The sequence below is a fragment of the Vipera ursinii genome (assembly GCF_947247035.1).
Source record: "Vipera ursinii genome assembly, chromosome: 2".
NCBI classification, from domain to species: domain Eukaryota; kingdom Metazoa; phylum Chordata; class Lepidosauria; order Squamata; family Viperidae; genus Vipera; species Vipera ursinii.
In genome coordinates this window covers 253,423,589-253,436,130 of record NC_139513.1, presented here as the reverse complement: position 1 = coordinate 253,436,130, position 12,542 = coordinate 253,423,589, and the positions used below count along the sequence as shown (strand labels likewise).

Below are 12,542 nucleotides of genomic sequence, written 5' to 3'. Positions count from 1 at the left end.
TGATACTTTCATCCAAAATGTTCATATATTATTCTCAAGTAAATTGCATTTAACTAAAATAAGTTAACTTATTCATGAATACACAAGAAAACTAATGTGAAAATTTTATAGAAATCAGTAAATACACTATTCCATTAGTATTTTTATCAGTCAGAAAAGAACAATTATATTATTTAACCATTAGCTAATATTTGATATTCCCTGATAGTAATGTTAAGCAAAGTACAATATGTCAATTTTTAAAAAGTTTTATCAATAGTTTCTTTTCCTTTATCCTCTTATATTATGGCCCTCTACTAATAAAAGGAATTTTTTGTCTAGAAGAATCACAGAAAATTCTGTAGCTTGACAGGCTTCAAAAATGAATTAGAGCCAAACTGGTCACATTCTTACATTATTTATTGATTGTGGCAAAACATGCCTCAATTCTCTGAGGAATGGAAACTGGCTATCAAAAGCATGCGTAACAGGATGTTAGATGTATTATTTGTGCAAGTATTTATTAATCAATAGTAACAGTTGCAAAAAAGTAATATCCATTGGATTTAAGTTTAGAAACAGGCATGTTATCTTGTTCATCCTAGTTTCGAAGGAAATGCTGCAACTTGGCTTCATGCAACTTAAAAGAAAAAATTTTTTTTCCTGCACTGCAACAGAGGAGGACCATAAGAACTGTATATGTAATATACTACAACATATAAATGAGAGGGAGAGGGAGTCATATGTTCTTTTAAGGATAGTACAGATCTGGCCAGATATATTTGGCTACTGTTGATATAAGTTTATTTTACACAAATAGTAATATGAAATCTTACTTGTTATATTTTTATACCTTGTCTCAAGATTTCTAGGATTTATATTTTTCTTTTCTTTTTTAAATTTATCTTGTCTTTCTTTAGGTTTAGTTTTACTCTTTTATTCTATTCACAAACATGTAGAAATCTAGTTTTTACTATACCTTTCTTTACTTTCTTATCTATTTCCTGTTCATTTTTACTTTAATTGTTACTCCTTGACTCTTAAGAAACTTCCCTATTCTCCCCACCACAATTTCCACGTTTTCTTGTGGCACTCCACAATTGTCACTCCTATTATAGGCTAAATGTATGTTAGTCTTGAAGCATCATACTTACTTGTACAAATTCTCTAGCGGTGAAGTTAAAAAAAGAGCAGCTGCAAGTAAATTATTGCAATATCTGTGGATATTATAAATACGAGGATTTCTGTCTTTATGTGAATCTAAAAGTTCTTGCATGGAACCACAAACTGACCACAGCAGGTTTTCACAGGTCATCAGGATTGCTATGACATCTGTTCTGTAAGAGATAAAATAAAAACTCTGGAAATAATCTAACAATATAATACAATCCATAGTAAAGGTAAAGGTAAAGGTTCCCCCGCACATGTGTGCTAGTCGTTTCCAACTCTAGGGGCCGGTGCTCATCTCCGTTTATCATGACTTATTTGCCATATTACAAAAGATGTACTTTTTATTCTTAAAATTATCGGGATTCTTAGGCAAAAGTAAAGAAAATGATTATAAGTAGCCCTTGACTTACAAACATTTGTTTAGTGACCAAAGTTGCAACACCATTGGAAAAAGTCGCTTCTGACAGTTTTTCACACTTATGACAGATGATCAAAACTCAGATGTTTGGTGACTGGCAAAACTCATTTAACAACTGCCTTGCTTAGCAAGGCAAATTTTGAGCTCACTTGTGGTCGTAAGTTGAAGTCTAGCTGTAGAATAATATAGGAGAAGAAACCCAGCTTATAAAGCAACACTCCCAGAAAAAAAAGAACTAGAATCATACCCAGGCTTACTTCAAACAATTCACTAGCGAAATTTAATTAATATAGCCTCTGATATTTGTTTTACACACATGGATCACCTTACTTCATAAAGATGAAAAGGAAAGCAATTTTCTTGTATACATACTGAATTCTGGATCAGAATTATTATTTGCTAACATTTATTGGGTAAAATTTAGTTTTTATTTTAAAAACATACATTCAACAATATAATTTAATTTGCCTGTTGCATATCTTTGTTGGCAGCTGAAGCTGTTGCAATGAATGCAATCAACAGTTATTTACATTTTAAATCTGTTCAGCAATGGATGACAATTCTTATTACTTTCTCTTAAAAATTTCAAAGTCAATACTAGGTATAAATATGATACATAATATTCATCTATCTCAGCTATAGATTATAAATTATTTAATTCTGTTTGCTTTGTGATTTTAAACACTCAAAAAAAATTTTATATAGTTTCAAATGCATTTTTTCCTTCTTCTATTTCCCTCTTCTTTCAATCTTATCCAGTTCTCCATAAAACACAGTACTATGTTAGGATGCCCACATCTGACTGCCACAATTGCAATTAAAAAACAGTCAGACCATATATTTAGATGACAAACTGTATCTCACTGATATACAGTTTGTATCTCACTGGCAAAGGTCTTATTTCAAAACTGCAAACATGAGAGCAAAAGTACATATTTAGAACCATGTCTTTAAAAAGACTGAGTGGCCATAATATGTGCCCTGATAGAGAAACATCTGCTGCTGCCTAGGATTGAACTCTCAACCTTCCAAGTCGAAGGCAAGCGTCTTCATCTCTAGGTCACCATGCTGCTCATCTTTAGCATACAGTAAATTTATATATCATTTGGACTGTCTGAACTCCTGATTTCTGCCCCATGACAGGAGCTAGTGCTGCTCATGTAATAGTGTTGTAATTTGGGCAAACAAATTACCCACAACTGCACATGCTGCTGCATTCTGGACCAGTTGCAGCTTCTGGATGGTCTTCAAACGGAGCTCTATTTTATTGTGTACTACAATAATCCAACTGGGAGGTGACTAAGGCATGAGTGACCATGAGCAAGATTTGGATAACTTCCATCCAGTCTCCAGCTTTTGCTGTTTTGGGAAGGTTGCTGAAAGGGAAGAAGGCTTCCAGCTGTGGCATGCCCTGGATGAAGTAGATTATCTGGACTCATATTATTCAGGACTGAGGTCTATAGTACTGCAACAACATTAATTGCACTGATTGCCAGTTGATTTCTAGATGCAATTCCAGGTTCTGGTTATCGCCCATAAAGCCCTTCGTATGTCAAGGACCACTTATCTCTAATAGTTTCTGCCCATCCATTATGATCAGACATAATGGGCAGGTCTTTTCAATTAATCAATGTCATGTTATAGAAATGCACTTTCCCTGTTGTGGTGCCTGCCTTCTGGAATAGCATCCACCAGAGATCCATACAACTCCTACTCTGATGATATTCCAAAGGTTGTTGAAAGCTTAGCTTTACTCCTAGGCCTGGTTGAATGGTAGCTGCTAAGTCCCTATCATTATTTTGAGGAGGATTTTTTTTGTACTTGTTCCTTCATATTTTTCTTTGTTAATTGTCTTTATTTTTAAACAATCGCTAATGTTAAAAAATAAAAATAAGCCACCCAAAGTCATCTCAAGTTGGACACCCTCAAAATTTAATAAAATAGAAATAAATAAGGTAAAATAACCTTCTATCAAACATATGATCAAACATTTGGCTACTTTCTTTTATACGTTTTGATTTCAACAGGATTTTAATGTGTTTTGTTTTAATCTTTAAATCAATTGCCTTTAAATTATATATATTTTTTAAAAAATATGATTTTAATATTTTAAGTGTAACACTGCTCTTTCATTTCTAAGAGCTGTTTTTGGTTAAGAACATGCTACTGTTGCTTCTTATAATCTCATTCAAAGTACATAATTTTGCTAAATTATTACCTTATTTGTGGTGTCCTTTTGTAACTGGGCTGGGCCTGAAAATATCTGCAAGCCAAAAGTGCTAATGATTCTTCCAGCACTTCTGTTAGAATCTCCTGAGCTAATACGGGAGGTAGAACAGTCCATAAGTCGTGTTGAAGAGCACAGCAGAAATAATGCCACATATGAATAGAGAATGAACATCTTTCTCCCTGCAAAACAACCAAAGATTAAACAATAGAAACCTATTTTCCTCAATATGAGTTTGGATTCTCTCAATAAAATGCATTCAGACTGAAAAAAATCTGCTGAAGAACAAAAGATGCTGCGTTAAACTCCTCACAATATTTAAAACAGATTTTGACTTTTAAAAACCCAAGCGTATACTTTTATTAGTTAGAAGTCAACATTTTACATTAATCCAAATAATAGAAATTTGAGCTACTGTAAAACAATTTTTTCCAAATTTAAAATAGATTGCCAGTACTAAATTTGCAGTGGTTAAAATGTGTCCATACACCAATTCTGCAGAGATGAAAGTAAATTTCCCTGTAAAAAGTAGGAGCTATGGGATAGATGTTCCTATTTATGTTTTTGTTACTGAGAATAATTTTCAGTGCATCTGTTAAGAACTTAATATATCTTTAGGTATTCCGGTTTTCCTAAGCCACTTACTTCCAAATTATGGATTCTTATTCACTTCAATTATTGAACTATGAATTAGGTGGTTCAGATAACTCATTAAGATGGGGAAATGATTAGTAAACAGTATTCCTAGCAATTATACATACATACAGGGCTTTTTTTGTCATAGAACGCTCAGAACGGAGTTCCGGCACCTTTTTTGGATGGAACCTTGTAGGGTAGGCAAGGCGGGTTGTATGACATGTGTGAGTTCCGGCACCTTTTTCTTTTACAAAAAAAGCACTGCATACATACATATATTATATTATACATACATATATTATACTATTCCCTTTTTAACCTGGTGGAATTCATATTAGAAACAGTAGAATCACACCTAATGCAGAGACATAACAGGATATCTGGGATAAGAGGAAGTTTACTGGTGTTTTAGAACCATTATTATTATTATTATTATTATTATTATTATTATTATTATTATTATTATTATTATTATTATTATTTATTAAATTTAAAAGATGCATCAGGCAGGCAATTAGATGAGTGGATACAATCTTAAAACCTCATTTTAAATTAATATTGTTTTGCATCTATTTTTCAAATCAGTCAAAGATAAAAGAAAAATAAACTACATTTGTATAAAAATGAAGGATAATAAAGTTACTTTTGTACCTCATAAAAAGCTTTATTGTCATCCCAGTAATGACTCTCAGCATCCTGTAAAATGCTTGTAACACACACTTGTATGCAATAGCTTGTAACTTGAAACTGAAGAATGCTGATCAGTTCCTTATATTGCTGAAGAAGTGCTAAAAATAAGGGCCTGTTCAAATGCAAAGATCACAGGGAAAGATTTAAGAACCCTGCTATAAGGAGACAGCAATTTACAATTCTACAAATGGTTTGGATTATTAAATAAGCAATTATCCATTAATTCCACATTAACTTTAAAATCTGGTTTTCATTACATATGCTCTTTTGAAAGTACATGTAATTTTACAAAACTATACTATTTATAAGGTTAGACAAAGACTTAATAAAGAAAAAAGTACTTAACTAAATAATCAGATATCCATTTTGCTGTTATTAAAAGGCAGTCTATTATTTTACCTGCTACCTCTAAATAACAGGGTTACGAATGTAGAATTCATTTTTATTCAGAATGACAAAATGTTAGTTTTACACTAAAGTGAATTTAAAATTAAAATATTAACATTGGAACACACATACACACAGAGAGACACACATAGACACAATCAGAATAACAGAATAAGAGTTGGAAGAGACACTGGAGGTCTTCTAGTCCAACTCCCTACTCAGGCAGGAAATCCTATACCAGGGGCAGGCAACCTCGGCTCTTTTATGACTCATGGACTTCAACTCCCAGAATTCCTGAGCCAGCCAAGCTGGCTCAGGAATTCTGGGAGTTGAAGTCCATGAGTCATAAAAGAGCCGAGGTTGCCTACCCCTATACCATTTCAGACAAATGGTTGCCTAGTCTCTTCTTAAAAGCTTCCAGTTTTGGAACTTCTGAAGGCCAGTTGTTCCACTGATTAATTGTTCTGTCAGGAAAATGCATGTCCATGCATGTGATATAAGTATATACAGTATATATAAACACACACTATCTCATTCAAAAAGGCAACCTCAAAACTGAGCTTTCAGTCCCTTTTATAATTAACATATCAAAGGAAATTACAAGAGAAAAACTGATTGGATAGGACAACAGTGACCCCTCCTTTGCATAGAAAATTAGTTACATAGAGTTAAACTTGTCAGCTGACATTTCTTAATAGAAGGGACCTATAATATGCTTCTCCTGCTTGATCTGATGGGATGAATAGATGTAAGTAGGAAGAATACTTTACATTTAAATATCAACTCTCAGTTTTAGCAGCAAATATAAAAAAATTAACCAGGAAAGATCATAAAGGAAGTTGAAAGAAAAAAAAATAAGGAGAACACATTGTTATCACAGAAAAGAGACTTACTTTCCACAGTCCACTTTCATTACATTTTGATACTTTTTAAAATGCTGATAAACATGTACTGCTGTGGAAAGAATGGTATATAAGTTCTGAAGTGGAGCTGTTGTAGGAACATCTTTACTTCTTTCTTCCAGTCTGGTCAAGATTGCTGTTGCCACTTTGCTGCAAGCCTCTATAAAGTTTGCCTTAATTTCCTTTAGAAATTCAACTGTGCATGCCAGAGCCAATGGGAGCAACATTTCAAGTATTTCCATGATGTCAGAACAAAACTAAAAAAGATAAATGTTAGCATTCGGTTATTTTTTATTCCAAAGATTTTCAATGATACACAGGGCATTTAATGTATACTTGACATGAAAACAAATTAATTCAGAAATCATTTTATTTTCTGGCACTAAAAGGCGAAGGATGAAGTGTAAAGAAATATAACTTGTAGATATTAAGCACATTAAAAAAAACTGGGATGTATTCAAGAATTCAAGTCATATCACCTGTGGCAAACCTAAGGCCATCAACAAGCTGTAGTCACCACTGCGACAACTCAAATCCAAAAAAAATCCAAAAAATTTATATATATATATATGTGTGTGTGTGTGTGTGTGTGTGTGTGTGTGTGTGTGTGAAGAATTTGTCAAGGCTTTTTGAATGCACCTTGCTAATTAACTCTTTCTTTCCTGCTTTGGCCTGACTCAAGGCTTATCCACAGGATATAGTCAATTTATGACAGCTCATTATTTGTGTAAATTATTCAAATTGCTAATAAAGTGCCTCCCAAATTCTTTATTAGCAATTTGAATAATTTACACACATACACACACACATATATATATATACACATACACACTTACACACACATATATATATGTATGTATGTATGTGTGTGTGTGTGTGTGTGTGTGTATATATATATATATATATATATATATATATATATGTATGTGTGTGTGTGTGTAAATTACTAACAAAGAATTAAAGGGAAACTGAGATGCATTTCTGACTCCTTAGTCGTCCTCAGTCAGCTATACCCTTCTGAGATTCGAACCTGGGCTGATTGCATACAAGGCAGTGTTATTTGCCTCTAAGCCACAAGGTCCCTCTCGCTGTTAGCTTTTTTCTGCAAGGGAACTAATAACTGAGGACGACTAAGGAGTCAGAAATGCATCTCAGTTTCCCTTTAATTCTTTGTTAGTAATTTACACAAATATATGAATTGTCCGGTGTGACTACTGCCTGTTTGATAGCCTTCAAGATAGGCTGAAAACAGGAAATAAAGATTTGCCCCATGTTTGGGGCCTAGCAAGGTAATCTAAATAGTTAACATTTGAAACATATCTTCCCTTGCAGAAAAAAGCTAACAGAGCGAGAGGGACCTTGTGGCTTAGAGGCAAATAACACTGCCTTGTATGCAATCAGCCCAGGTTCGAATCTCAGAAGGGTATAGCTGACTGAGGACGACTAAGGAGTCAGAAATGCATCTCAGTTTCCCTTTAATTCTTTGTTAGTAATTTACACAAATATATGAATTGTCCGGTGTGACTACTGCCTGTTTGATAGCCTTCAAGATAGGCTGAAAACAGGAAATAAAGATTTGCCCCATGTTTGGGGCCTAGCAAGGTAATCTAAATAGTTAACATTTGAAATATATATATATATATACACACACACACACACATATATATATATATAGTAGCAATTTCTCCAAACTTATAAAAAATACAACTTCCACTTGAAACAAATCTTAGCAATTTTTCCTCCTCAAATGATTATATATGATACATTCATGTGTGTATGTATGCATGTACATACATGCATACATACATGGCTGGGAAGAAAAGAAAAGATAGACATAAATGAGGCAAGAGAGAGGTAACTGGCCACTGAAAGAAATAAAGACAAAAAAGATATATTTAAGCACCATGAAAAAATTAAATTCAACATGCTGTGGCCTTTATCAAGACAGGAATAATCTTCAAATGCATCCAGCTTTTCAGCAGCAGTTTTATAGTAGCATTCCTCACCCATTCTTTGTTTTGTTTTTTGTTTTCTGTCACTGTGAATAAAACTCCTCAATTTACATCTAGTTATTTGGGAAGAGGGTAAATATGGCGCATCTTTTAAATCTCAATTCACTCCATTCAAAGCAGAATCTATTACAATGATCAAGCAACTCCAGCATACTCTAAGATGCTTGCAGTTGTAACTTACAACTTACACTTCCAATTAATTTACTGTTAAATAAACAAGAGCAATTATGGTATTTGTGGGTATTATTGACTTTATAGGTATTTCCAACAAATATAACATGCTATAGAATTTCAAACTTTCATATTTTTGGATACATGCCTTTGAAATCTGTTTTGGTTGCTCTTTCTCATGGATGATTCTCCAGGATTCATTCATGTTTTGTACATTTACAAGACACATCATATAATAGGTAGCTGAAGATTGTTCATTTTGTTCACGTTCAAGAATTTTACCAGAAAAATCTTCAACTGCAATTATTATACTGTGTGCTATTGAAGAGGACAGGTCTTTGAAAACATTCCTCCATCCAAACTCTAGCATGGTAGACTGAAATATAAATTTATACAATAAATATTTGACATACAAATGTACAGTTTCAAGTATCTGTGACAGTTTTAAACATCTATCTGGATTATCTGAAGGGAAATGACAGCATCAACAAATAAGAAATTACTTTTGTATTTTCCCTACCCACAACAAAACTTATTCCTGGGAACTTGACAGAGGTCAAGTCTCAATATTGTTCAGATAAATGTTGGACCTGGCTTGGAGAAGGAAAAGAAAAATCAGAGTTAAGTTGAAACATTAAAATATAATATGGCAATTTTTAATTGTTTTATGTGTTCAGTTTATTAGACAACATAGGCATACTTTAATATCCAATGGCCATACCCACATCCCACGCAACCTTTGAAAAGGAAAGGATAATGACTGGATTAATCTGAGTAATGTGTAATTGCATTCCTTTGGATACAGTATGGAAAGTAACTAGCTTTCTAAAGTTTGGAATGCAAAACTTTAGAAAGCTAATTACTTTTCATAGTATTTGTTTGACATTAGAATTGACTCCTTAATTGTTTTTCTTCTATATTTCATTCCATGCAGTAAAATTGCTTTGCTGACATTCACACAGATTATATGAGCTGTTTCAGTTGAAATGTATTTTAGCCATTATCATCTACTGTAGCTGCTTTCATTCAAATTAAGCTGGAACATATCTAGTTAACCTGGGCCTAGAGCAGGGGTAGGCAACCTTGGCTCTTTTATGACTCGTGGACTTCAACTCCCAGATTTCCTGAGCTAGCATGGCTGGCTCAGGAATTCTGGGAGTTGAAGTCCACGAGTCATAAAAGAGCCAAGGTTGCCTACCCTTGGCCTAGAGCATGGGTGTCAAACTCGCCACGTCACATGAAATTTCGCAGCTTTGGTATGATGAAACATGCCAGCAGGCCAGCAGTTTGACACCCCTGGCCTAGAGTGAAGAGTTTTCTAATGTGTAAGCCAAGTACAGTCTATATGATACTGATGTTGAACAAAGATAAAGTTGAAGATGGAGACTGTTGCAGTGTGTACATAGACTGTATCAACCAAATCATAGATATATGAATAATTATTAAACAATCAAGAGAGGATGCAGTAAATTAAAATCAATAAATAATATTGGGTGAGATTCAAACCACTAAAGCTAGTTTTGAGCTTTGTATCTGAAATAACCAATTAATTTTAAAAGGGTGAGACTTTTAGCAGCATATTGTAATTAGCATATCATTCTGTCATTCAAAGACAACACATCTGAACACCCTTAATTTTTTCTCAACCATGAAATTCATTTTGTTAATGGTAAAAGATGTTTTATCAAAACTCAATACATTTGATCCTTTAACAAGTATCACATACTATTATAAATACCATATGTTACAATAGTATTCAAACTTGGATACATAACAAGGTTCAAATTTTCATCCTTAAAAATCTAAAATCTTTATCTATAGACTAAGCTATATGAATTATAGCTTATAATTATTATTTCTATAACCATACAAAATTTTTATTAAAGTTTTTGAAATTTATTTAATATTTTCCTAAATGTGACAGATCTGATTAAGTAAGATGGTTATTCCTATACCCCAAAATTTGGTGTATGGAATTGAGGGGAGGCCCATTATTTTATCAACACTTTTATGTGTTCAAAGCAAAGTTAGCAAACAATTGCCCTTTTCCACCAGCTTTATCTTGTGGTAGCACTAATACCAGAAGTTTGTTTTTGTGCCAACCACAAGAAATATATACAAGTATCTTTTATATGTAGGACAATAAGCTGTACATTAGTATAAATTGTGCAAATAGGAAAGAACTATCCCAAAGTAACAAAATAACATACTTCTTAAAGTCTTTTTTGTTAATTTCTTAAAAATTAACAAAAACATGGGAAAACATTTCTGCATGTAATCTAGTAGGGCTAAAATGGCTCAGCAAATTGTTATATATTCTCAAAATTCCTATTCTCACTCGAGCTTAAATTATTTATTGTGCTGATATTAACATCTACATACAAGTGATTTCTAATGAATATGTTATTCTATACTGATGTATACAGAGGAAAACTATCTCTCAGAATTAAAGTGTTTTTAATTTTTATTTAATGCACCTTTTTAACCTTGAAGATATGCTCAGGAAATTCGCTGGATTCATTTTCTCTCCTGTCCCCTGTAAAAAACTCCCCACAAGTTTTTTCCAGAACTCCTGCAAAATATTGGTAAAATATAAGATTAATTTTGAGAAAAAAACTTCTAACTTACAAACTTTTTGAAAGGTTAATATGATCTATAAAGATGTTTTGAATTTAATTGACAGCTGTTAGTAAAACAAATACTAAAATGGCCTCTGCATACAGGAGAAGGCCCTGTTACCAGGGATTGCTAGGGATGCAAAATGGGTTTTCTGCCAATCCTTGATGTTTGAGACTAACTATCAATTTAGCAGGCAGATTTCATATTGTGGGAAGTGCTTTCTTCACAAAACATGGATTTCAAGCTAGCTCTCTCTTTCCTAGACCATGTCCCGATGTCCAAAGAAAGTAACTAGCAATATTTAGAATATGATTCTCCTTTTCTGTTGGTGTTTCTGGCTATTATTTATCTATCTGGGTTCTTGCTACAACTTATTTATCTAAGGATTTTGCAAGATCCTCAGTCATCTACCAACCAATTCACAGCAAACACTTGTGGCATGATATGAATGCTTACTGAACACTCAAAGGCAACAGAATCCGAAGTCCTACTAAATAGGCTCTCAAACAATCTTGAGTGTACCCAAGCCTCTTCAATAGGAGATTCTATTGGTGTTTGGGAAGATATTGATACTGAAGTTCTCTCCCTTCCACCCACACAATATGAATACTCTATAGAATTTGCACAAATTGAAAGTGTTCCTCCTTCCCCACCCTATCTCCCAATCTAATTAAAGGTTTTCAGCAGGGGCAGAAATGAAGAAAGAGTGAGGAAGAAAGCAAATTTAGAAAAGATAGTTGGAAGAAAATGAATAGGAATGTCAGCTTTCCAGCACCATGAATTCATTATGCAAAATATTTTTTTCTGAAGAAATGCATCCTCCTCAGATTAAAAATGACTCCCACCTGGGGTAAAGAACATAAGGGACAACCATTCTGGATTGAAATAGTTCTTTTTCCCCATAGAAACCTAAAAGAAACTCTCTATTGCCCTGAAAATAATACGGTTTGTAACTACAGGTCTAATCTTGCAGTCACTGTTTTTATCATTATTGGGTATTTAACGCGACATTTCTTCCACAATAAAAAAAAATTATGAATACGATATTTTAGAAATAAGAAGCTTCCAGGAAGTATAAGTTCGTATAACATAATCACTTGATTGTAAACCTACATTCTTTCCTATGGTTTGGTTCTGTAGAAAAATTCTAGCAAGCCTATTAAACAATGTCTGATTGCTATGTTCTGAGTAAATGTTTTATTCCTCCATTACCATGTTTCCTAAAAAATAATATTTATTTGCTACAGTATTGTTTTTAGGATCCAGACAGATTCTAAATGTTAAACTGGCTTCAGCTGAAGGAATTAAAGCAATTAATACATCTAACTGTG

The 12,542-nt window shown here is 33.3% G+C and overlaps 1 protein-coding gene across 1 annotated transcript in view; it reads right to left on the bottom strand.

Moving 5' to 3' along the window:
• KIAA0825 overlaps window positions 1–12,542 on the bottom strand; it is a 173,168-nt gene that overhangs the window by 138,339 nt on the left and 22,287 nt on the right. Inside the window, exons 5-10 of the mRNA XM_083354585.1 lie at window positions 11,070–11,164; window positions 8,741–8,968; window positions 6,401–6,666; window positions 5,082–5,232; window positions 3,786–3,976; window positions 1,134–1,316 (exon numbers count right to left, since the gene is read on the bottom strand). Coding sequence (XP_083210711.1) covers window positions 1,134–1,316; window positions 3,786–3,976; window positions 5,082–5,232; window positions 6,401–6,666; window positions 8,741–8,968; window positions 11,070–11,164 — 1,114 coding nt within the window. The remainder of the gene's footprint in view (window positions 1–1,133; window positions 1,317–3,785; window positions 3,977–5,081; window positions 5,233–6,400; window positions 6,667–8,740; window positions 8,969–11,069; window positions 11,165–12,542) is intronic.